General features: G+C 40.8%; 1 protein-coding gene across 1 annotated transcript; it reads left to right on the plus strand.

Annotated features, from left to right (window-relative positions):
* The first annotated feature begins 2,447 nt into the window (after positions 1-2,447).
* Positions 2,448-11,609, plus strand: s100z (S100 calcium binding protein Z). The gene is made up of 3 exons (XM_020531267.2): positions 2,448-2,535; positions 2,925-3,077; positions 11,445-11,609. The coding sequence occupies exons 2-3, from the start codon at positions 2,937-2,939 to the stop codon at positions 11,607-11,609; spliced, it is 306 nt and encodes a 101-aa protein (XP_020386856.1). The 5' UTR covers positions 2,448-2,535; positions 2,925-2,936.
* The last annotated feature ends 10,545 nt before the right edge of the window (positions 11,610-22,154 follow it).

Below are 22,154 nucleotides of genomic sequence, written 5' to 3' on the forward strand. Positions count from 1 at the left end.
CCCACATCCCAAAAATGAATAAATACAAAAAGGCAAAAGTAGATACATTTTGCATATATTACACAAAGAGCTAACTAGCAAGTTTGCTATTGGACAGTTCTTTACAGATGCCCGTAATCTCCATGATTTTTTATGTGCAGCTACAGGTTGAAGAGTTAGCTAGCACTGTAACAGAATCCGGAAGTAGCCCAGCTGCTGTGGCACTTGAAGCTGCATCAGCATTCTTTGCACATTTGGGGGAGTGCAGAATTTGATAGCACTCAAGAAATGGTGCAAGGATCACAATGCACAATTTGTCAGCACCTGTCACTTCCAATTTAGGCAACGCACAAACTTTGTCTACCAGGTGCTACAAAATTGTGAGAAGCTGATACAAGTTCAAACTAATCAAAACCAGAGAAAGTCTGCTTGGACCTCATAAGAGGGCATTCATTTTATCTAGATAAGTGCTTAAAGTCATTCCAGAAGTCTGTTTGACCTGGGACATACATAGAAATGTCAGAGTATTGCAGAGGGAAGCTTGAAAATTCACCAATACAACACTAATAGTCTTAATGCAGGAGGTAGACAAGAGGGGGTATGTGATCAATTCACAGGATGCTTGGTCGCTGTCCAGGTGCTTTGAATGCATGCAGCATTTCTAACAAAGTACAGGCATTAACAGCACAAACAGAAATAAATGAATATAATTTGATAACTATTAGAGGAGGTGTGTTTATACGTTGACCAGGACTAGCAAGTCATTGTTTAAGTGTATTCAATGTTCCAGTGAAACAGGCAAAAAGAAAAAGGTGGTGGAGTAGCATTGTTAATAAAGGGAGTTGTCAATGCAATGGTGAATAGTGTTTTAGGTGCAATAGAATATGGTGTGGAATCAGTTTGTGCAGAAATAAGGAACAGTAAGGGAAATAAGTGTAGCCTCAATACAGGACAAAGTATAAATCAAGAAATAAAGGGGACATATAAGAAGAGCATTACCATTTTTAATGGTGATTTTAATCTGCATATCAACTGGACAAATTAGATGAGTAAGGATAACACGGAAGACAAATTTGTAGAGTAAATCAAGGATTGTTTCTCAGAGTAGTTAATTGTACAATCCACCCTGGAACCGGTTATTTTAGATCTTGTTATGTATTATGAGGTAGAATTAGTCAGAGATTTTGTAGTTGAGGATCGTCTAGGGTTGACACAGCATAGTAGAATTTCAAATTCAGTTTGAGGGAGAGTAACTTGGATCTCAAACCAATGGCGTCAACTTAAATAAGTACAATTACCGAGGAACAAAAAAAATGTTGTCTAAAGTGGACTGGTTAACTCGGACTTAGGGGAAGAACAGTAAATGAGCAATGGCAGATATTTCAGCAAATATTGCGTGATACTCTGGTGTTTGACTACATTAAAGGCAGTATATAGGTTACTGCTATACTTTTTTTTGTTCCTTCACAGGAAACTGTATTTCTGACAGGGCTGGCATTTATTGCCCATTCCTAATCATCTTTTTGAACACAACTGAGTGGTTCTCATTTTACAGCGCAGTTAAGAGTCAATTGCATTGCTGTGGGTATGGAAACAAATATATACCCACAATGGGAAAATATGACAAATTTCTTTCCCTAAAGGACGTAAGTGAACCAGATGTGACTTTTCCAGTGATAAATTTGTGGTCACCATCACTGATACAAGCTTTTTAGTCCACATTTGTTTAATCATCTGAATTTAAATTCCCCAGCTGCTTTGGTAGGAATATGAACTCACAACTCAGCTTCACTATTAGTCCAGACTTTGGATTACTAGGCCAGTAACATACCCCATTGAGACAATGCCTATAGGATTGTCCAGCAGCATAGGTAGAAGGGGAACTAGAGAGAGGAAATGGGAGACATTGTTTAATGAACAGGTTGTTTTATAATAAGTGATGTCTTTGAATACTATTTCCCAAAGAGAGAAAGAAAGGAAGGAAAAAATATTTCCAACAAGGGGATTGCCACAGCTGCTACAGGACATAGTGGGAGAATAATAAACACCAGTAACCTAATACAATCAATGCTGGTTTGGTAAATTAGTGGCCGGTGAGAGAAGAAATTGTTTTATACTCGATTAGAGGCAATGGGTATGAGGTATGGGTTATAAGTGGGCAAAGAGGATTTTTAACATTATGTTAAAGGCCCTTTATGATACTTACTACAATATACAGGTGAATCACTGTTGGTGAATGACTCAACTGAACACATTGCCTGTACAGAGACAGGAAATTAAAGCTTGTGACCCTCATGGGTGACATCCTTGAATCCAGCAAACTGATGATCCGGCACTAATCAGGGCACAGTACTTACTTAGTTCAGTATCTTGGGAGGACTGTTGTTTGTGTTTCTGCATTTAACCGTCGAAACTGGCTTGCAGTTATTATTGGTTGATGCAACTAAATAGGTGTGTTTCAAATCATATTTTCAGCTATAAATCCTGCAGGAGGAGAAAGATTTCCATTCCAGTCCACTATCACTTGATTGGTTTTGATTGCCTTTCCTACAGCAGGTAATCTCTCCTTTATTTTACTTTCTAGTTTACACAGTTATTACAACTACAACTTGGTTAATGTATTTATGAGGACACTTGCTTCTTGGGAATTTTCTGGTAGAAATAACTCATTAAGTGGCAGTGCAGTCATTACTTACAGGTACTCTGCTTATTGGATTTTAGACTAATATTAATATTTGTACCTATGGTGGATACACTAAGATTATTGTATTATTGCTGGACTTTCATTTTACCCAGCTATACTTTTCTGATAATTGAATTCTGTAAACTGTCCCTATGAAGAAGAATTGATTGCTTTTATGTCTACTGCTGCATAGTACATGTAGGAGGCAGGCAGCACTACACAGTATTAATATGCTGGTTTCTGTTTGCACCTTGTTCCTCAGACTTCTATCAAGATGCCATCCCAGCTGGAAGGTGCCATGGATTCACTGATCCACGTCTTTCACAATTATTCTGGAAAAGAGGGAGATAAGTACAAACTCAACAAGGGCGAACTGAAGGACCTTCTACAAAGTGAACTGGGAAATTTCCTGGTGGTAAGAGAATGAGTGACTCTAAAATGGGAAGAGGAATTGGCTTCAGCACAATGAAACTCTGTCTTACTTTCTCAGTTAGCAGTGCATGACTTCTCCACAATGAGCTTTTTTATCCTGTGACTCCAGTGTGAAGATTGCATGAATTCTGCAGTTTCTTGTATTTGGCACCAAACACTGGGGTACAATTGTAAGGAAATTAAATAGCAAATATTCAATATCCGTTTGCCCTCTGAAACCCATTTCCACATCTTCCACTATCCAGCAGAGATAAGTAAAATGCAGTATTGATAGCATCACACACACAGGAGAATCCTCACCCCTGTATCAAATCTATGATACAATTAAATCTACTCTTCTGCCCTTTCCCTGCAAATGTTTTCTTTTCAATTATGTATCCAACTCCCCTTAGAAACTACTACTGATTCAGCCTCTGCCACCACAACAGCTAGTGTATACTACATCACAACAACTCACTGAGCAAAACACAAGTCTCACCTTTCCTCTGGCACTTGTACCAAACAATAGTATTGTTCTCATGAGCCAAAGCTTTTCAGCAACTTGTTCTGGATAAAATTGCTTGTTACAATACACTTTGCCAGTTTTTATTTTATTTAATTATGCAACCTGAGATAAATTCTCAAACTGCGACAGAGTGCCCAGTGAAATCAGTTAGATACCGTTATGTACAATGTTTAAAATTGCCTCTACCAGGATGACAGAGCCTAATGCCCTTCCTAGTCTGTACTTACCTTCAAAGCCCAGGTCTGGGAGATCCTATATAGAATTTGCAATCAAGACCGAGTGGCTGAGCTAGGTGAATAGCATTTTAGATAGCTATTAAACCAGATTAAATTAAGAAAAAGAAATCAAAGGTTTTGTTAACAAGGTGAAATGAAATAGTGTGGGAGGTGGTTTTATGTCTAGCTCCGTTGATTTATTCGGAAGAAAACTCTGTGTCTGTGTTGTACTATTGCTCAACAATATGTGACATTGACTGCCCCTGGCATTGACCGGCAGCCTCTCCTGCATTGTTTGAGATCAAGAGATTTTCATGTAGTTGCTTCATCATGAATAGGAACAGGGTGGCTTTGGACCACAAGGACCAGAGGCATTTGCATCCATCCATTCAGATAAATAGATCTTAGATTTTCACTGCCGCCTATTTAGTTTTTGAGTCTTTACAGCCTATTGTGCTTTTTATTTTGTCTATGCTAACTCCATTCAGATGACATTAATTTGTGTTTTCAATAGAAAACAAGGTCATAATAATGTAAAGTTCAAAAGAAACATCACTCCGAATCTTAAATTTCAAAAACGGGATTTTGGTCATGTCACAAGTTAAGAAGCATAAGAAACTGGAACAAGAACCAAACTGAAATCTAACCAGCCCACTTCCATGCAGAGGTGTTGCAGATTGGGTAGGAACCAACCTGCTCACAGGAACGGAGTTGGTCAATTGAATTGCATAATGAAGCTGTGCACCTTCAATTTAACAAACGTTTTGTTTTAAACTTGGCTGAGTTTCCCAGGTTTTAGTAAATTAGGCAACTTTAAAGTGACAAGTATCACAGAATCGCAAAATTATAATGGTGCAGAAGAAGGCTTTTCGGCCCATCATGCCTGCACCGGGTCTTCAAATGAGCATCATTACCTAAGGTCAATTCCCAACCTTTTCCCCACACCCTTGCACACCATTTCTATCCAAATAATGGTGCAATGCCCTTTTGAATGCCTCAATTGAACCTGCCTCCACCGCATTTTCAGGCAGTGCGTTCTATACCCTAATTAATTATCTTGTGAATTCTTTATTTCTCACATCATCCATGATTCTACGCCCTCTCATTCTTGTACCTTTTTCAGCAGAAACAGCTTCTCCCTATCTACACTATCCACCCCATTTATGCTTTTGAAAATCTCTATCAAATCTCCTCTCGGCCTTCTTTTCTCCGAGAAGAACCATCCCAACTTCTTCAATCTACCTTTATAAGGGACCATTTTGTAAATCACTTCTCCTGAGGGTTTGGATCCATAATCATAGCATCCCTACAGTGTGGATTCAGGTCATTCGGGCCATAAAGTCCACACTGACCCTCCAAAGAGCGTCACAGTCAGACCCACCCATTCTACCCTATCCCGGTAACCCTATACATCCCATGGCCAACCCACCTAACCTGCACATCTTTGGACTGTGGGAAGAAACCGGAGGAAACCCACGCAGACACGGGGAGAATGTACAAACATCACAGACAGTTGCCGGAGGGTGGAATTGAACCCAAGTTCCTGGCACATGAGGAAGCAGTGCTAACCACTGAGCTGCAATGCCACCCTAAACTGTGACAAGAGGACAAGTCAAGTTTCCAACAGACCTAAAAACTAATGTCCTAAAAACTAACATCCCATGACCTAACCAGTTCCCACAGGCCACTACATACTCTCCAGTTGTAAGATGTTTGCCCAGACAACAATCAAAACATGTCCTGTGATTGGGACCACAACTCAAACCACCACTGTATTTGCCCCTTATAGTCAGAAGCTACTGGACCATCATTGGATAGCCTGTCCCCTGCCACGACTTGGATCTCCTGGACCATTATTCAACCACCCCCATCCCCTTTCCCGTAATTCTGAACTCTCCCATGATCATGAATGAGAGATGTCTTGATAGCGGTTTACGAGATGATGAGAGGCATAGAGTGGATAGTCAGAGACTTTTTCCCAGGGTGGAAATGACTATTACGAGGGGGCATAATTTCAAGGTGATTGGAGGAAGGTATAGGGGAGATGTCAGAGGTAGGTTGTTCACACAAAGTGTGGTGGGCGTGTGGAATGCGCTGCTGGCAGTGGTAGTAGGGTCAGATACTTTAGAGACTTTTAAGTGACTCTTGGATAGGCATATGGAGGATAGTAAAATGTAGGGTATGCATGGTAGATTGATCTTAGTAGGATAATAGGTCGGCACAACATCATGGGCCAAAGGACCTGTACTGTGCTGTACTGTTCTATGTCCTATGTTCTCCTGTGTTCAAGCTCCATGCCCTATGATTGGGAGCTTCATGATCTCTTTCATTTCCAAAATATTTAAACAAATGCTGGAAAATGGGACTAGAATTATCCAGGATATCTGGTCGGCATGGATGAGTTGGACCGAAGGGTCTGTTTCCATGCTTTAAATTTCTATGACTCTATGACTCTATTATGAAGCAGGCCCATGAGGCCTCCAGCCTGTCAATGTGGACAGAAATGTCTCAGGAAACAAGAAACAAGGCCACTGAATGACTATTAATATAGGAAACAAATGGGTAGGGTTGCGAGTTAAAAGCAGGAGATTGGCGCTGAGTTAAAATGCTCAGAGAGCTAGTGCACACATGATGGATCAAATGGCGTTCATTTCATTCTGTGATTCTGATTCTGTAAAGCTACCCTCTGTTTAAATTCTGCAGGTCATTCTGGAAACGGTCCTTCAGGTGTTCCACATCTGACAGCGTCATCCCTGCACAGAACTTGCCATTTTCTGAAAACAGTATTATTAATGTTTATGGATAGTTTTCTGTCTTAAAAAGGAGGGAAGTGAATACTTGAATCAGGCAGAGTTCTGTAGAGTAAAACCCGAATAATGTACTTTCCCCATAACATTAAGCATTCCTCATTTTGCACAGAAGTGACACACCACTTTTGAAAAGCATTGCCACAATGTTATGTTGTAGAAGGAGGTCATTCAGCCCATCTTGTCTGGCAGGGGCCTCCAAATAAACATCATAACTTAGTGCCATTCTTCCACCCTTTGCCCATAAACATGCACATAATTCTGTTCAATTAATGCCAAATTTGGCTTCATTAGATCCATTAAGGGAATGTCATTGCCCAAGGGATTTCTGTAGAAGCACTAGAGAAATGCTACAGATAACAAACAAAGCCTTCTCTGGAATTAACTGCAATTTACAGACTTTGCTTTGAAAGTGGCACTACTAGTCACAATTACAAACATTAAGAACGAAAGAACAAGGGTATAAATTACTATCTACCATGGCCCATAAACAAAATGATATTTGTTTTATTGATTGGCTATTTTTACAAAGGATTTTTGATAGAGTAATCACAATTAAGGTGTCACAAGTGCAAATTAATAACACGTAATTTTTAAAGAAGCTTCCATTTTTAAAACAAAAGCTAAGCATTTCTAAATTTTTTTTATTCATTCCTTGGATGTGTGCATCACTGGCAAACCCATTCCAAACTGTCCCGCGATGTGGTGGGGAGCTGCTTTCTTGTACCATCGCAATCAGCGTGATGAAGGTACATCCACAATGCTGTTTGGGAGGGAGCTCCAGGATTTTGATCCTGTAATGCTGAAACAATGACCATTTAGTTCCAAGTTAAGGTGGTGTGAGATTTGGTGAGGAACTTACAGACGGTAATATACTCCTTTTAACTTTGTCCTTAAGATAGTAGGGTCACCAGTTTGGAAGACACCATTGAAGGGGGTTTGACAAATACAGGCAGTGTATCTTGTAAATGGTAAGGGTGGTGGAGGGAATGAGTGCTTAAGTTATTGTCTGGAGTGCCGAACAAGTGAATTACATTGGCCTGATTGATGTTAAGGTTCTTGAGTGTAGTTGGAACTGCACTCAACCAGACAAGTGGACAGTATTCCATCACAATCCTGACTGGTGGTATGTAGCTGATGGACAGGCTTTGGGGAGTTAGGAGGTGAATTACTCACTACAAAATTCCCAGCCCGTGACCAGCTCTCGTATCCACAGTATTTATGCGTTTGGTTAAGTTCAGTTCCTGGTCAGTAATGACGTCCTGAATATTGATGCTTGGGATTTACTGATTGACAAAATAGGTGAAGATGGTCAAACTTAGGATACTGTCCTAATTTTTTAAATATATCCAGAATGGCTTTTACACACAACTGAATATTTTGCTTCCATCATTAAATCTCCCATGGTATTTTTTCTATCTATTAACTACCATCAGTAAATCACCCATGTTCGCCAATTGTTTAATTTATGTGTAAAGTTGGCTAAGAGCCATATGGACCAACAAAGATGAGAGCAGGTTAGGAAAAAGAGAAAATACTGTCCTAAAGGATTTCTGCAGCAATGTCTTACAACTGAGATGATTGGCCCCCACCAATTACAGCTCTCTTGCTTTAAACCAGGCGCGGCTCAAACTCATGGAGAGATTTCCCCTCAATCCCATTGGCTTTAATTTTTTTTTGGATTCCTTGAGGCCACGTATGTTTAGATACTGCCTTGATGTCACTTAGCTCCTGAAATCAGTTCTTATGACCCTGTGTTGAACAAAGTTGTAATAACATCTTGAGTTGAGTCATCCTGACAGGACCCAAACTGTACATCGATGAGTTGGTTAGCGCTCAACAAGTGCTATTTGATAGCATGAGTTTCTTGTAGTAGTTGAAAATAGCATCTGAAGTCATCACCACACTTTGTGTCAAGTCTATAGCTCTAGACAACTCTTCACAAATTATGACTTTGAAATACCAATCAGTATTTGTATCCCTTGATTACATAATGAACTTTAGCAGAAGACATTTATTTTCTGCGTAGTGTTGATGTGTAGTTCACTCTGAAGTCTCCTCACATCACAATCAGTGTACTGCTAAGAAGTTTGTCATGCTGGAAGGGACTGCACTACTCATTTGGTTACTGCCTGTTTCTTCTGTCCAATTTGCCAGCATTTGGCCCATATCCCTCTAAACCCTTCCTATTCATAGATCCTTTAAAATGTTGTAATTGTACACGCTTCCTCTGGCAGCTCGTTCCATACACGCAGCACCCTCTGCATGATAAAGTTATCCCTTAGGTCCTTCTTAAATCTTTCCCCTCTCACCTTAACCTATGCTCTCTGGTTTTGGGCACCCCCCAGAGGAAAAAGACCTTAGCTATTCACTCTATTCACACCCCTCACCCCTCAGCCTCTAACGCTACAGGGAAAAAAGCCCCAGCCTATTCAGCCTGTCCCTATAACTCAAACTCTCTAGTCCCGGCAGCATCCTCAAAAATCTTTTCTGCATCCTCTCAAGTTTAACAACATCCTTCCTATAGCAGGGAGACCAGAATTGTACACAGCATTCTAAATGTGGAGTCACCAATGTCCTGTATATCTGCAATATGACATCCCAACTCCTATACTCAATGTTCTAATGAATGAATGTAAGTGTGCCAAATGCCTCCTTTACCACCCTGTCTTCCTGCAGCTCCACTTTCAAGGAACTATGCATTGGCACCCCTAGGTCTCTTTGTTCGACAACACTCCCCAGGGCTCTACCATTAACTGGATACGTCCTGCATTGATTTGCCTAACCAAAATGCAATACTTCACAGTATTGTTCTCTCTATTCCCACTCTCCATTATGTTTCCAAATTCCACAGGCAGAATATTAATGGGGCGAGTGCAGAGGAAGGTGTGCATGAAAGGGTTGGCCTCATAGCCATGGAGTGCTGGACCTTGCTGTGCCACTGGGAAGCTACTCTCAGACACCTGACCTAGTCCTGACTGCCTCTGGGACATACCACAAAGGCTGACTGGAAAATTTCATTCAGCCTCTAGCATTAGCTTCATTTGGCCTTTGATGACCTTTAATTAACTAACACTATAGGGCACATAATCCTAACTTTCTCCAGAACTCCCCCATGAAAGGTTGGGGATGATGCTGTTGAACACACTTCTCTATTTCAAAGTTTAATAAGTTGGAAGGAGGGGCCTCAAAATGATTGCCTGTGACAATTCACAAAATAGGGTCAGGTTGTGATCTCCATTAGTCTGAAAAATCCTACCGTTTGCTTCTAGCAATTGGGCAACTACAAAACAATTCAGGGATTTTCCGACTATGAGAATGGTGGAAGCAGAGATGAACAACAGGAATTTTTTGATCGTCAGCATAAAAAGTACATGATTGACATGTCTGTGCATAATCATAGGATTGTTGATTCCCTACAGTGTGGATGCAGGCCATTTGGCCCATCGGGTCCACATCGACCCTCCGAAGTGCATCCATGCCGCCCCCACCCTATCCCTGTAACCCAACATTTCGCATGGTTCATCCACCTAGGGCACAGGAAGGTGTGCATGAAGGTTGTGCCTTGTCTGTCATGCCGATTTGTGAGCATCATCCCCAACCTTTCATGGGGGAATTCTGGAGAAAGTTAGGATTATGTGCCCTATAGTGTTAGTTAATTAAAGGTCATCAAAGGCCAAATGAAGCTAATGCTAGAGACTGAATGGAATTTTCCGGTCAGCCTTTGTGGTATGTCCCAGAGGCAGTCAGGACTAGCTCAGGTGTCTGACAGTAGCTTCCCAGTGGCACAGCAAGGTCCAGCACTCCATGGCTATGAGGCCAACCCCTTCACAGCTGCAGCTGTAGACCATCCAGATGAGGAGCTCCCTCTCCAACTTGGTGGCCCAGCTGTTGAACACACTTCTCTATTTCAAAGTTTAATAAGCTGAAAGGAGGGGCCTCAAAATAATTGCCTGTGACAATTCACAAAATAGGGTCAGGTTGTGATCTCCATTAGTCTGAAAAATCCTACCATTTGCTTCTAGCAATTGGGCAACTACAAAACAATTCAGGGATTTTCTGACAATGAGAATGGCGGAAGCAGAGATGAACAACAGGAATTTTTTGATCGTCAGCATAAAAAGTACATGATTGACATGTCTGTGCATAATCATAGGATCATTGATTCCCTACAGTGTGGATGCAGGCCATTTGGCCCATCGGGTCCACATCGACCCTCCAAAGTGCATCCACGCCGCCCCCACCCTATCCCTGTAACCCAACATTTCGCATGGTTCATCCAGCTAGCCTGCATATACCTGGACACTTTGGGCAATTTAGCACGGCCAATCCACCTAACCTGCACATCTTTGGATAATCATAATTAAAAGCGTAGCTTTTTGAGGTATTTGATTAAATAATTCAGCAAAACAGTTTTTAATACAAGATATTTGTTCAAACTTTAACTTGCTAACCCATGATGAGATAATAGTCATTATAATTTTGATGTAGGCCAGTATTTTCCATTCCGTGCCAAGTGCTACTTAAGCTTTAATTCATGCATTTTCATATCAGAGTGTATTTATTGTTCATTAATAACAAAGAAGCTTGGAGTGGAGACAACCTGTCAACTCCAAATGAAATATCAGAAGAGAACTGTCATTTAAAAAAAATATTTATTTTGTTTTCTATGCTATTGTAGCCAGTTTGTTTTCCTTTTTTATTATTCAGCGATAATATGCTACCTACACAATTTCTGTGCAATTGGCATTAATGCTCTTCAGTGAGTTGTACCATTGAAAATGTTAAATGTGTCTAATCAACTTTCTCCTTTGTTTCTTCAGTCTCAGAAGGACCCATCTCTTGTGGACAATATAATGAAAGATCTTGATTCCAACAAAGATAATGAGGTGGATTTCAATGAATTTGTTATTTTAGTTGCAGCTCTGACTGTTGCCTGCAATGAGTTCTTTGAAGAGCAGCTTAGAAAACAAGGGAAAGCCAAGTAGGACTGTAAAGATCGTAAAAAGGCATCCTAGTAAACACCATGTTAAAGAAGGATACAAATATATCCCTTTTCTTTTGTAGATAAGCTATAAATTCTTTGTCCATGTATTTTGTAAGAATAGATAATTCACTTCAAAGACAATAAAATCTTATATATGTTACACAAATGTTTCTTTAAAACAATCATTTTACACCACCTTATATTAAATACAAAATCCGCCCCAAAGATCCAGACAGCAAAGGATGATAATAATTCATACCTTAGCCAGTTATAAAAAAGGATCAGGTAAGTTTAGAATATAATTCTGGTCCCAATGTCTATTACAATTAAATTTTAAAAATTATAGTTGAAGTAGTTTCTCATCTTCTACAGGGATGATGCATATTAGCAAACAGTGAAATACTGAGTTTATTCCACTCTTGTATCACGAAGTTATAAACACATGTTGGTCTAATATTCATGAGTGATGCTGCCAGTCAGGAGCCTTGCAAACTCAATATATGCATTAGGAAATCAACTGCTGCTTTTCTTCCTTTAGACATGCACCTGTCAGATGATTCTCTCAGTCATTGGTATGCATTTGTAAAGTCAACCATTTAATGAATATCTCCCAAACATGGGATAAGCTGAGTTTTTAGTGCTCTTCATCCTTGAATAAATTAGTTTGACATTCAGATTAAATTTCACATATTTTTGATTTAATGTTAATCAGCATTATTCAAAGTATTGAAATGAAAATTACTTACAACTACCAACTTACGCACAGCAAACAGCAAGTGAAATGAATGACCAGTTAACCTGTTTTTCCCTGGTACTGATTGATGGAACAATATTGCCTGAAATAACAAGAGCACTTTTAGTTCTCTATTGAATAGTACCAGAGGCTATTTCACTTAAAACAGAATCTCAACTTAACATATTATGTAACAACACTCTGTCAAAAAATTGTAAACTATGAGGAGGATAATGTGGAACTCCAAAAGGATATTGACAAGTTGTTGGAGTGGATGGATAGATGGAACATGAGGTTTAATGCAGAGAAGTGTGAAATAATGCACTTTGTCTTTCAGTGTTTTTCTGACCAATGTAAAATAGGGGTTATGATTCTAAGAGGGTACAGGAGCAGAGGGACTTGAGTGTATATGTGCGCAGATCATTTAAGGTAGCAGGACAGGTGGAGAGAGCAGTAAATGAAGGATATAGTGTTCTCGGCTTGATTAATAGGCCTTAGCGTACAAGAGCAAGGAGGTGATATTGAATTTGTACAAGACACTTGTTAGCCATCAGCTGGAGTACTGTTAACAATTGTGGTGCTACCTTACAGGAAAAATGCGAGACATTAAGTATTGGAGACAGTGCAAAAGTGAATTTCTAGAATGGCTCCAGGTAAGAGAAACTTCAACTATGAGGGAGATTAAAGAAGCTGTGACTGTTCTCCCTAGAGAAAAGAAGGTGGGGAGGTTTTCAAAATCATGAGCGGCTGGACAGAGTAGCTAGCATATTGCTGTTTCTGCTTGTAAAATAAACAAGAATGAGATGTAAAGTGATGTGCAAATAAAGCAAGGATAATGTGAGAAAAAAACCTTTTCACTCACTGGGTTGTTAAGGTGTGGAATGTGCTGCCTTGAAATGTGGTGGAGGCAGTTTCAATTGAGGCATTCAAGAGGGCATTGGAATTTTTTGTATAGTAATGGTGTGCAGGGGTACAGAGAAAAGAGAGGAGATTGGCTCTAGGGTATTAGAGCCGGGGCTGGTGCAGGCACAATGCGCTATAATAATTCTGTGATGCTGAGTAATACTCCTAAAAATACAGTGCACACTCAGTATTGCATTGACGTGTCAGCCACAATTACGTGCTTAAGTCCTCGAGTAGGGCTTGAACTTACAATCCACTGAGTTTGAGGCAAAAGTCATATCAGCTGAATAATACTGACACTTAAGTGGCTTTCAGGCTTCTCACCAGTTGAAATTGGTCACCAAGCTGAAATAAAACCTCACAATTAAGCTTTAAATTAAAGCCCTACCACAGCCACAAACAGCAATTATATCTTTCTGCATTGATTCCAGGAGCTGTTATGAATAGTTTGATTCCTATCTGCACAAAGAGACAAAGATGGAAATGTCAGGGCACAAATAGAAAATCAAGTTACTTGCTGCATCAGAGCTATGCAAGAGGCTATTATTATTATCACTGTTGTAAAGTGTCTTACATACAGGTACTACAGCTTTGTAGCACCACTGACGATTGGGTGAACAAGTGATCGTCTAAGTCATTAGCAGTACTTGTTGAATTGGAGACTGTTTCACTTCAACACCTATTAAAACAATCACTTATTTGTAGAAACTAAAAATTACTTTACAATCCAACTACAATAAGGAATACAAAATTATTTGTAAGTAAATAATTAAGGAAGAAGGATGACGGTCTATTGTGTTGTGCTCTCTAAGCAAACAGAATAATATTTATTTGAAAATATCATTTATCAAGGCAATACCACTGATATTTATTAAGTCTTATGCAAGCCTATTAACTTGATGGTCCGAGTTGGTTACCTCAGCAATGTGATAAATGTGAGTACGAACTGCATTTTTGTACCTTCTCTGTTCAATCAACAATGCAACCATCAGGCATTTTCAGACAAGATTAATGATGGATAATGAACTTGTGTAATGGACTTCACTTTGTGCATCGTTTCCAACTGACTGATGATGTAACTGAAAAAAGCTTCGCTCCGCAAGCAATTAGAGTCATTTACAAGCAAGCAAAACAACAAATAATCAAATCTGCGTGCCCGCAATTCTAATGGATCAACAATAAAGGATACCATATTTAAAACAAAGTAGCTGATTCATATTCTGTCAAGAGCATCTCCAAATGTTATTGCCAGTGAGTCACTTCACCTATTATGTTTATGACGAGCCACATGAAACATCTGTAGGGCACAAAGTTCAAGGAAATGTGTTGCTTTTTATACCATGTTCAAGAATATTTTAAAATTCATGTTAATTTTGAAAATCAAAATCACAAAAATGGAACCCTTTTTGTTCATTGTTTAAGTTTGGGTTTTGCTGATAGGATTGGCATTTATTGCTTAATTTTCCCTTTGAGAAGATTTTCATGAGCCTCTGCAATCTCTGCAATGAAGATCATGGCATTTTATTTTTGTACAAGTATTTAAACTCAATTAATAAATTTGGAGTTCAAAGCTAGTCTCCATCATGGTGACTATGAAGCCATTGTTGATTATCATAAAAGTCATCTGGTTCAGTATTGTCCTTTAGGGAAGTTCTAGCCTACATATGAATCCAGACCCACAACAACTGTGACTGATTCTTAAATGCCCTCTGAAATGGCTTAGCAAGCCACTCAATTGTATTGAGCCACCTTCAAAGTCTAAAGGAATGAAACAGTACAGACGATTTGGCATTGACCTATGCACTGGCAACAATGGCAACTAGCCCTGTCTAGCCAGCTACTTTCGCATTACTTACATCTGGTGCGCCAAACACTGGAAGAGCTGCTTCATAGACTGGTCAAGCAACAGCTTGACACTGATATATTCATGGAATATGACCATAAGAAATAGGAACAGGAGTCGACGATTTGGCTCCGCAACCACCCTCAGCCATTTAACAGGATCATGGCTGATCCAAAAATCCCATGTCGATGTTCCTACCCTTTCGCCATAAACTTTCATTCCCCTACTGATCAAGAATTTATCTGTCTCAAGGACTTTGCCCTGACAGCTCTCTGTGGCAAGGAGTTCCAACAACTCACAAACCCCTGAGAGAAGAAATTCCTCCTCGTCTCCATCTTAAATTGGTTGCTCTTTTATCCTGAGATTATGCCATCTGCTCCTAGGCCTTCCAACAAGGGGAAACACCCTCTCAGTATTTACCCTGCCAAGACACTTAAGAATTCTGAGATAACAAGGTGTAGAGCTGGATGAACACAGCAGGCCAAGCAGCATCAGAGGAGCAGGAAAGCTGACATTTTGGGTCTGGACCCTTCTTCAGAAATTAAGAATTCTATATGTTTCAATGAGATGACCTTTTGTTCTTTTAAATTCCAATGAAACACATTCAATGTTCAAGAATATTTTCAAATTCATCTCAATATTAAATGTCAAAAAATAGGATGTTTTTGTTCAGTATTAAGATTTGGGTGTTGCTGACAAGATCAGCATTTATTGCTGTGTACCTATTTGCCTTTGAGAAGGTTTGGGTCAGCCTCTGCAGTCTATATAATGAAGGCTTTTTTTAATGTAAATATTTAATTTCATGCCGTGCAGATTCATATCTTACAGAAAATGAACCAGACACCAAACTCACCTTCTCCAGCTATGTCCTGTTCCACCAGCAATGCAGACCCAGCACAGGTGGTGGCACAGTAGCATGCAGTTGGGAAGGAGTTGCACTGGGGAGTTCTCAAGTTTGACTCTGGAACCCATGGAGTCTCGTGGCATCAAGCCAAACATAGGCAAGGAAACCTCCTGTTGATTACTACCTACTGTCATACCACGGCTGATGAAACAGTACTCCTCCATGTTAAACACCAATTGGAGTAAGCATTGAGATTACCAAGAGCACACAGTGTACCCTGGGTTGGAGAAATCCAATGTCTGTCACCAAGAGTGGCTTGGTAGCAATATAATAACATAATAAGAACATAAGAACTAGGAGCAGGAGTAGGCCATCCGGCCCCTCGAGCCTGCCCTGCCATTTAATAAGATCATGGCTGATCTTTTTGAGACTCAGCTCCACTTATCCGCCCGCTTACCATAACCCTTAAGTCCTTTACTGTTCAAAAATTTATCTAGCCTTGCCTTAAACACATTCAGCGAGGTAGCTTCAACCGCTTCACTGGGCAGGGAATTCCACAGATTCACAACCCTTTGGGTGAAGAAGTTCCTCCTGACCTCAGTCCTACATCTGCTTCCCTTTATTTTGAGGCTATGCCCCTTAGTCCTAGTTTCACCTGCTAGCGGAAACAACCTCCCTGCCTCCACCTTATCTATTCCCTTCATAATCTAACATGTTTTGATAAGATCTCCCCTCATTCTTCTGAATTCCAATGAGTATAATCCCAGCCTACTCAGTCTCTCCTCATAATCCAACCCTCTCAACTCTGGAATCAACCGAGTGAATCTCCTCTGCAACCCCTCCTGTGCTAGTATATCCCTTCTCAAGTAAGGAGACCAAAACTGCACACAGTACTCCAGTTATGGCCTCACCAAGACCCTATACAGCTGCAGCATAGCGTCCCTGTTTTTAAACTCCATCCCTCTAGCAATGGCAGACAAAATTCCATTTGTCTTTTTAATTCCCTGCTGCACCTGCAATCCTACTTTTAGCGATTCATGCACAAGGACACGCAAGTCCCTCTGCACAGCAGCGTGCTGCAATTTTTTACCATTAAAACATAGTCCAATATTACTGGCTGAGTCCTAAAGGACATGGCTGTTAGGCTGGTCTTGCAGCAGGTGGTGAGAGAACAACAAGACAAAAACAAACTACTAAACGTCATCCTCACAATCTCCCGGTCAGTAATACATTTGTCCATGACAGCATTCATAGGAGTAACCTCTGAACATTCCTTATGGAGATGAAGACCTATCTTCACATAAAAGATACTCTACACCTTGTTAACCAATGCTAAATAGGATAGATTTTGGATAGATGCAGCAACTTAAAACTGGGCATCCATGAGGTGCTGTGCACCATCTGCAACAGCAGGATGGTATTCAACCACAGTCTATAACCTCTTGGCCCAATACATCTTCACTCTACCAGTGCTATCAAGCCAGGAGATCAATCTGCTGGTACAAGGGAATGATGAGTACATTAGGGCATGCCAGAAACAGCACTAGGCATACCTAAAAATGAGGTGTCAACCTGGTGAAGAAGCAGCACAGGTTATTTGCAATGCAAGCAGTAGAAGAAGCATGCAATAGAGAGCAGAAGGGAGGAAGTTCTACAAATATCCCCATTCTCAATGCTAGGATAACCTATCACTTCAGTACAAAAGGCAATGCTAAAGTTATTGCAACAATCTTCAGCCAATAATGCTGAGTGAATGATCTATTTCAGCCTCCTCTGGAGATCCCCAGCAGTACTGATGCCAGAACATCAGCCAATTCAATTCACTCTATGTGTTACAAAGAAATGTTTGAAGACACTGGATACTGCAAAGATTATGGGTCCTGACAACATTCTAGCAATAGCACTGACCAACGGTCCCCTAATGGTTATTGGTGTCAACCACAGCACTGACTTCTGGTTCCAGAAGTCACTTCTACGCACAAACCTTGAACACCTGTGCAGTCAGAAGGAAAATTAGACGGAACGTTCCTGAAGATTTGTGCTCCAGAACTTGCTGTGCCCCTCATCAAGCTATTACGATCCAGATATAACAATAGCATCTACCCAGCAATGTGGAAAATTACCCAGGTATGTCCAGTATATAAAAAGCAAGATAAATCCAACCTAGTCAGTTACTGCCCTGTCAGTCCATGATCAACCATCAGCAAGGTTAAAGACAGTGCTATAATAAAACAAAGAACTACAAATGCTGACTGTCAGTGCTATCAAGCACACTTTAATGAGCAATAAACCACTCACTGATGCTCAGTTTATGTTCTGCCAAGGTAACTCATGTCCTTGCCTAATTACAGACTGATCCAAACATGGGCAAAGAGCTAATCCAAAAGATGAAGTGAGAGTGACTGCCCTTGAACGCAAGCAGCATTTGTCTAAGGGTGGTGTCAAGGATCCCTAGCAAAATTGACATCAATTGAAATCAAAGGGACAGCTCTCTAATGGTTAGATTCATGTCAAGCTCAAAGGAAGATGTCTGTAGTTGTTGAAGGTTAATTATTTCAGTCACAGGACATTACAGCAGGTATTTCTCAGCATAACATGCCAGGCCCAAACATCTTCAGCTGCTTCATCAGTGACCTGCTTTCCATCATAAAATCTAAAAAAAGGATGTTTGCAGATGATTTCACAGTGTTCAGCACCATTTGCATCATCTCAGTTATGAAGCAATTTCTGTCCATTTGCAGCAAGACCTGGACCAGGATGAGGTTAGATAGGCTGGGACATTTTTTTCCTGGAGCATAGGAGGCTGAGGTTTATAAAATCAGGGGAGGCTGTGATAAGGTGAATAGCCAAGGTCTTTTCCCCAGGGTAAGGCAGCCCAAAGCTAGAGGGCATAGGTTTAAGGTGAGAGGGAAAAGATTTAAAAGGGTCCTGAGGGGTAACTTTTTCACATAGAAGGTGATGCATATATGCCATGAGTTGCCAGAGGAAGTAGTAGAGGCAAGTACAATTACAACATTTAAAAGGCATTTGGACAGATACATGGATAGGAAAGGTTTAGAGGGATTTGGGCCAAATGCAGGAAAATGGGACTAGTTCAGTTTAGGAAATCTGATTAGCATGGACAAATTGGACCAAAGGGCCTGTTTCTGTACTGTATGATTCTACAACTCTAAAACTCAAAGAAATGTTCATGCCATACGAATGCCAGGCATTAATCATTTCCAAGAAGAGAGAGTCTAGGCATCTTCCTTAAACTTGTTATGGCATTACCATTGCTGAATCCCTCACTATCCAAACCGTGGCTGTTACCACTGACCAGAACTGAACTGGACCAACCATATAAATACTGTGGCTACAAGAGGGGAGGTATGGTGGCTCTAAGGTTAGCAGTGCTGCCTCATGGCGCCAGGTACCTGGGTTCAATTCCAGCCTTGGATGACTCTCAATGTGGAGTTTTCACATTCTCCCGATATGGGTTTCCTTCAGGTGCTCTGGTTTCCTGACACAGTGCAAAGATGTGCAGGCTAGGTGGATTGGCCACGCTAAATTGCCCATGATGTGCAGATAGGTGGATTAGCCATGGGAAATGCAGGGTTACCGTGTTAGGGTGGGTCTGGGTGGGTCACTTTTAGGGATGGCACAATGGCCCTGTGGTTAACACTGCTGCCTTACAGCTCCAGGGACCGGGTTCAATTCCACCCTCAGGCGACTGTCTGTGTGGAGTTTGCATGTTCTCCCCGTGTCTGCATGGGTTTCCTCCAGGTGCTCTGGTTTCCTCCCACAGTCCAAAGATATGCAGGCTAGGTGGATTGGCCATGGTAAATTACCCATAGTGTTTAGGGATGTGTAGATTAGGTGGGTTATAGGGGCTGGGTCTGAGGGACAGTGTGGACTTGTTGGATCAAAGGGCCTGTTTCAATACTGTAGGGATTCTATGAAAAACAAGATCAAATCAGAAGCTAGGAATCCTGCAGTGAGACACTCACCTCCTGTCTCTGCGAAACCTGATTTGACAAGAATCCAACAGTTTTATGGTCATCACCACTGTTGGTTGCTTTTTTCACATTCCATAATTACTTAATTGAGTTTAAATTCCCCAGATTTGAACTTGTGGGGTGAAATTATATGATCTAAACCCTGGTAGACCCTGCCCAGCGTGGTTAAAAGGCAATAGGTTCCTTGTCTGGAATGGTTGGCCCACAGCAATCCAACTGCCAATTGGCCATTAATATGCTGGCAATGGGATTTCTGCCCCTCCTAGTTGCTGCTGGGACAGCAACAGAAAGGTTCAGCAGAAAAGACATACAGAATTGAAATGTTAACTTTCTTTCTCTCTCTACGGATGCTGTGTTTCTGCAGCACTTTATGTTTTTATATGAGTAGAAACTTGTATCTGAAACCTGGCAAGCATCATAAAAATATTTTGAAACTTTTTTTAACTACTAAAACCACATTTTGAATATTTGACTGTAACTCATTCAAAAGGTCATTGTCCAGTTCGACAGAACCTTTGAGGGAAATAGGCACTGAGCATAAAAGCTGGGACATCATGGTGCAGCTGTACAAGACATTGGTAAGGCCACATTTGGAGTATTGCATACAATTCTGGTTGTTCTACTATAGGAAGGATGATAGTAAAATGGGAAAGGTGCAAAAGAGATTTACAAGGATGTTACCGTGACTGGAGAGTTTCAGTTATAGGGAGAGGCTGACAAGCTGGGACATATTTTCCCTGGAACGTCGGATGCTGAGGAGTGACCACATAGAGGTATATAAAATCAGGAGAGGCATAGATAGGGTGAATAGCCAAACTCTTTTCCTCAGGATAGGGGAGTCCAAAACTAGAGGGCATAGGTTTAAGGTGAGAGGGGAAAGATTTAAAAGGGACCTGAGGGTCGAGGTTTGCATGTGGAATGAACTGCCAGAGGAAGTGGTCAAGGTAAGTACAATTACAACAATTAAAAGACATCTGGACAGGTACATGGATAGCAAAGATTTAGAGGGATAGTGGGCCAATGCAAGCAAAAGGGACTAGTTCAGTATAGGAAACCTTGTCAGCATGGCCATGTTGGACTGAAGAGTCTGTTTCTGTGTTGTGTGACTCTATGACTCTCCAAATTATTGAATGTAGCCTATCTAGTTGAGCTCTGTAACTTGAGTTTTAATTCAATTCAATGGTTTATCTCTACAAACTGTAAAGTTCCTTGTGGTTTGTCTGGTTTCACACTTCTTTCCAGGATGCATGGCCCTCATCTCTCTCAAATGATAAACAATTGCAACTGCACAATATTCAGAAATAAGTCTCCATTCAAAAGCTTGGCTCAATCCAACTGGTAAAAATTAAAGATGCATTATCTGCTGGCCCAATTAATACAGACACCTTCTGGGGACACTTCACTCCGTAAAACTAATGCCAATTGCACATCCTTTGAGATAACTGTAAAAAATATTGGGCAGAATTTTATAGGGATCTGAGTATCATGGGCTATGGTGAGATGTATGACAGAATTGAACTATGATTCTATGATCTATGATTGAGGTCTGGCAAGGTCCATCTTGATATTAAGAGCAACTTGTGCCACCTGATATGCTTTTCACAAGTAGTGTGGTGCGTTTCTTGGTAGGCATAGGTGAGCCAATCAAGGGGGATTATTGCTTGTTAAATGTCTTGAGGACAGCCTAACTCACCTCATTAATATTCAGATTTCTATCTTATCAAACTCGCCAAAGACGTTCAACATCAAGAAAACTTAACAAGGAAACCAGAGTTGTTACTTGGCAGGTTCATTCTGCTGCTTGATCTGAATGACGTCTGTGTTGCGTACATTGAGGCTGTATGCCAGGGCACAATCCATGGGCACCAGCTTTTCTCACCCATCATTCGTGGACATTGGCATCCAGCATTTGCCAAATCCTCATGATCATAGCTCGTAGCTTCGTTGGCTGTGTCCTCTGGACACTCAGACTTGCATTGCAGGATGCACTGGCAATTAGTATTGAAAGGCTGCAGCAGGGACACTTTGCACACATGAATGGGCACACAGCTCAGAGATTGGACTAGACATCTCAAGACTGCTGGCTTGTCCTCTTTGTGCTCGCTCACTTAGCATCTACCTACTTGCTCACAGCATCTATGCCTTGCCTTGCCTTACCTTGCATTGCCAATTAGTTTACTCCTATAACCAGGCAGCTTGACTTGCTGGTCAGCAATCTTCAGTCAAGA

The sequence above is a fragment of the Rhincodon typus genome, chromosome 3 (assembly GCF_021869965.1).
Source record: "Rhincodon typus isolate 14 chromosome 3, sRhiTyp1.1, whole genome shotgun sequence".
NCBI lineage: Eukaryota > Metazoa > Chordata > Chondrichthyes > Orectolobiformes > Rhincodontidae > Rhincodon > Rhincodon typus.

Excerpts from the sequence above, each read along its gene's own strand:
- s100z (XM_020531267.2), top strand. The coding sequence starts at position 2,937 with ATGCCATCCCAGCTGGAAGGTGCCATGGATTCACTGATCCACGTCTTT. Across the intron at positions 3,078-11,444 it reads AACTGGGAAATTTCCTGGTG|TCTCAGAAGGACCCATCTCT; the intron begins GTAAGAGAATGA and ends TTGTTTCTTCAG.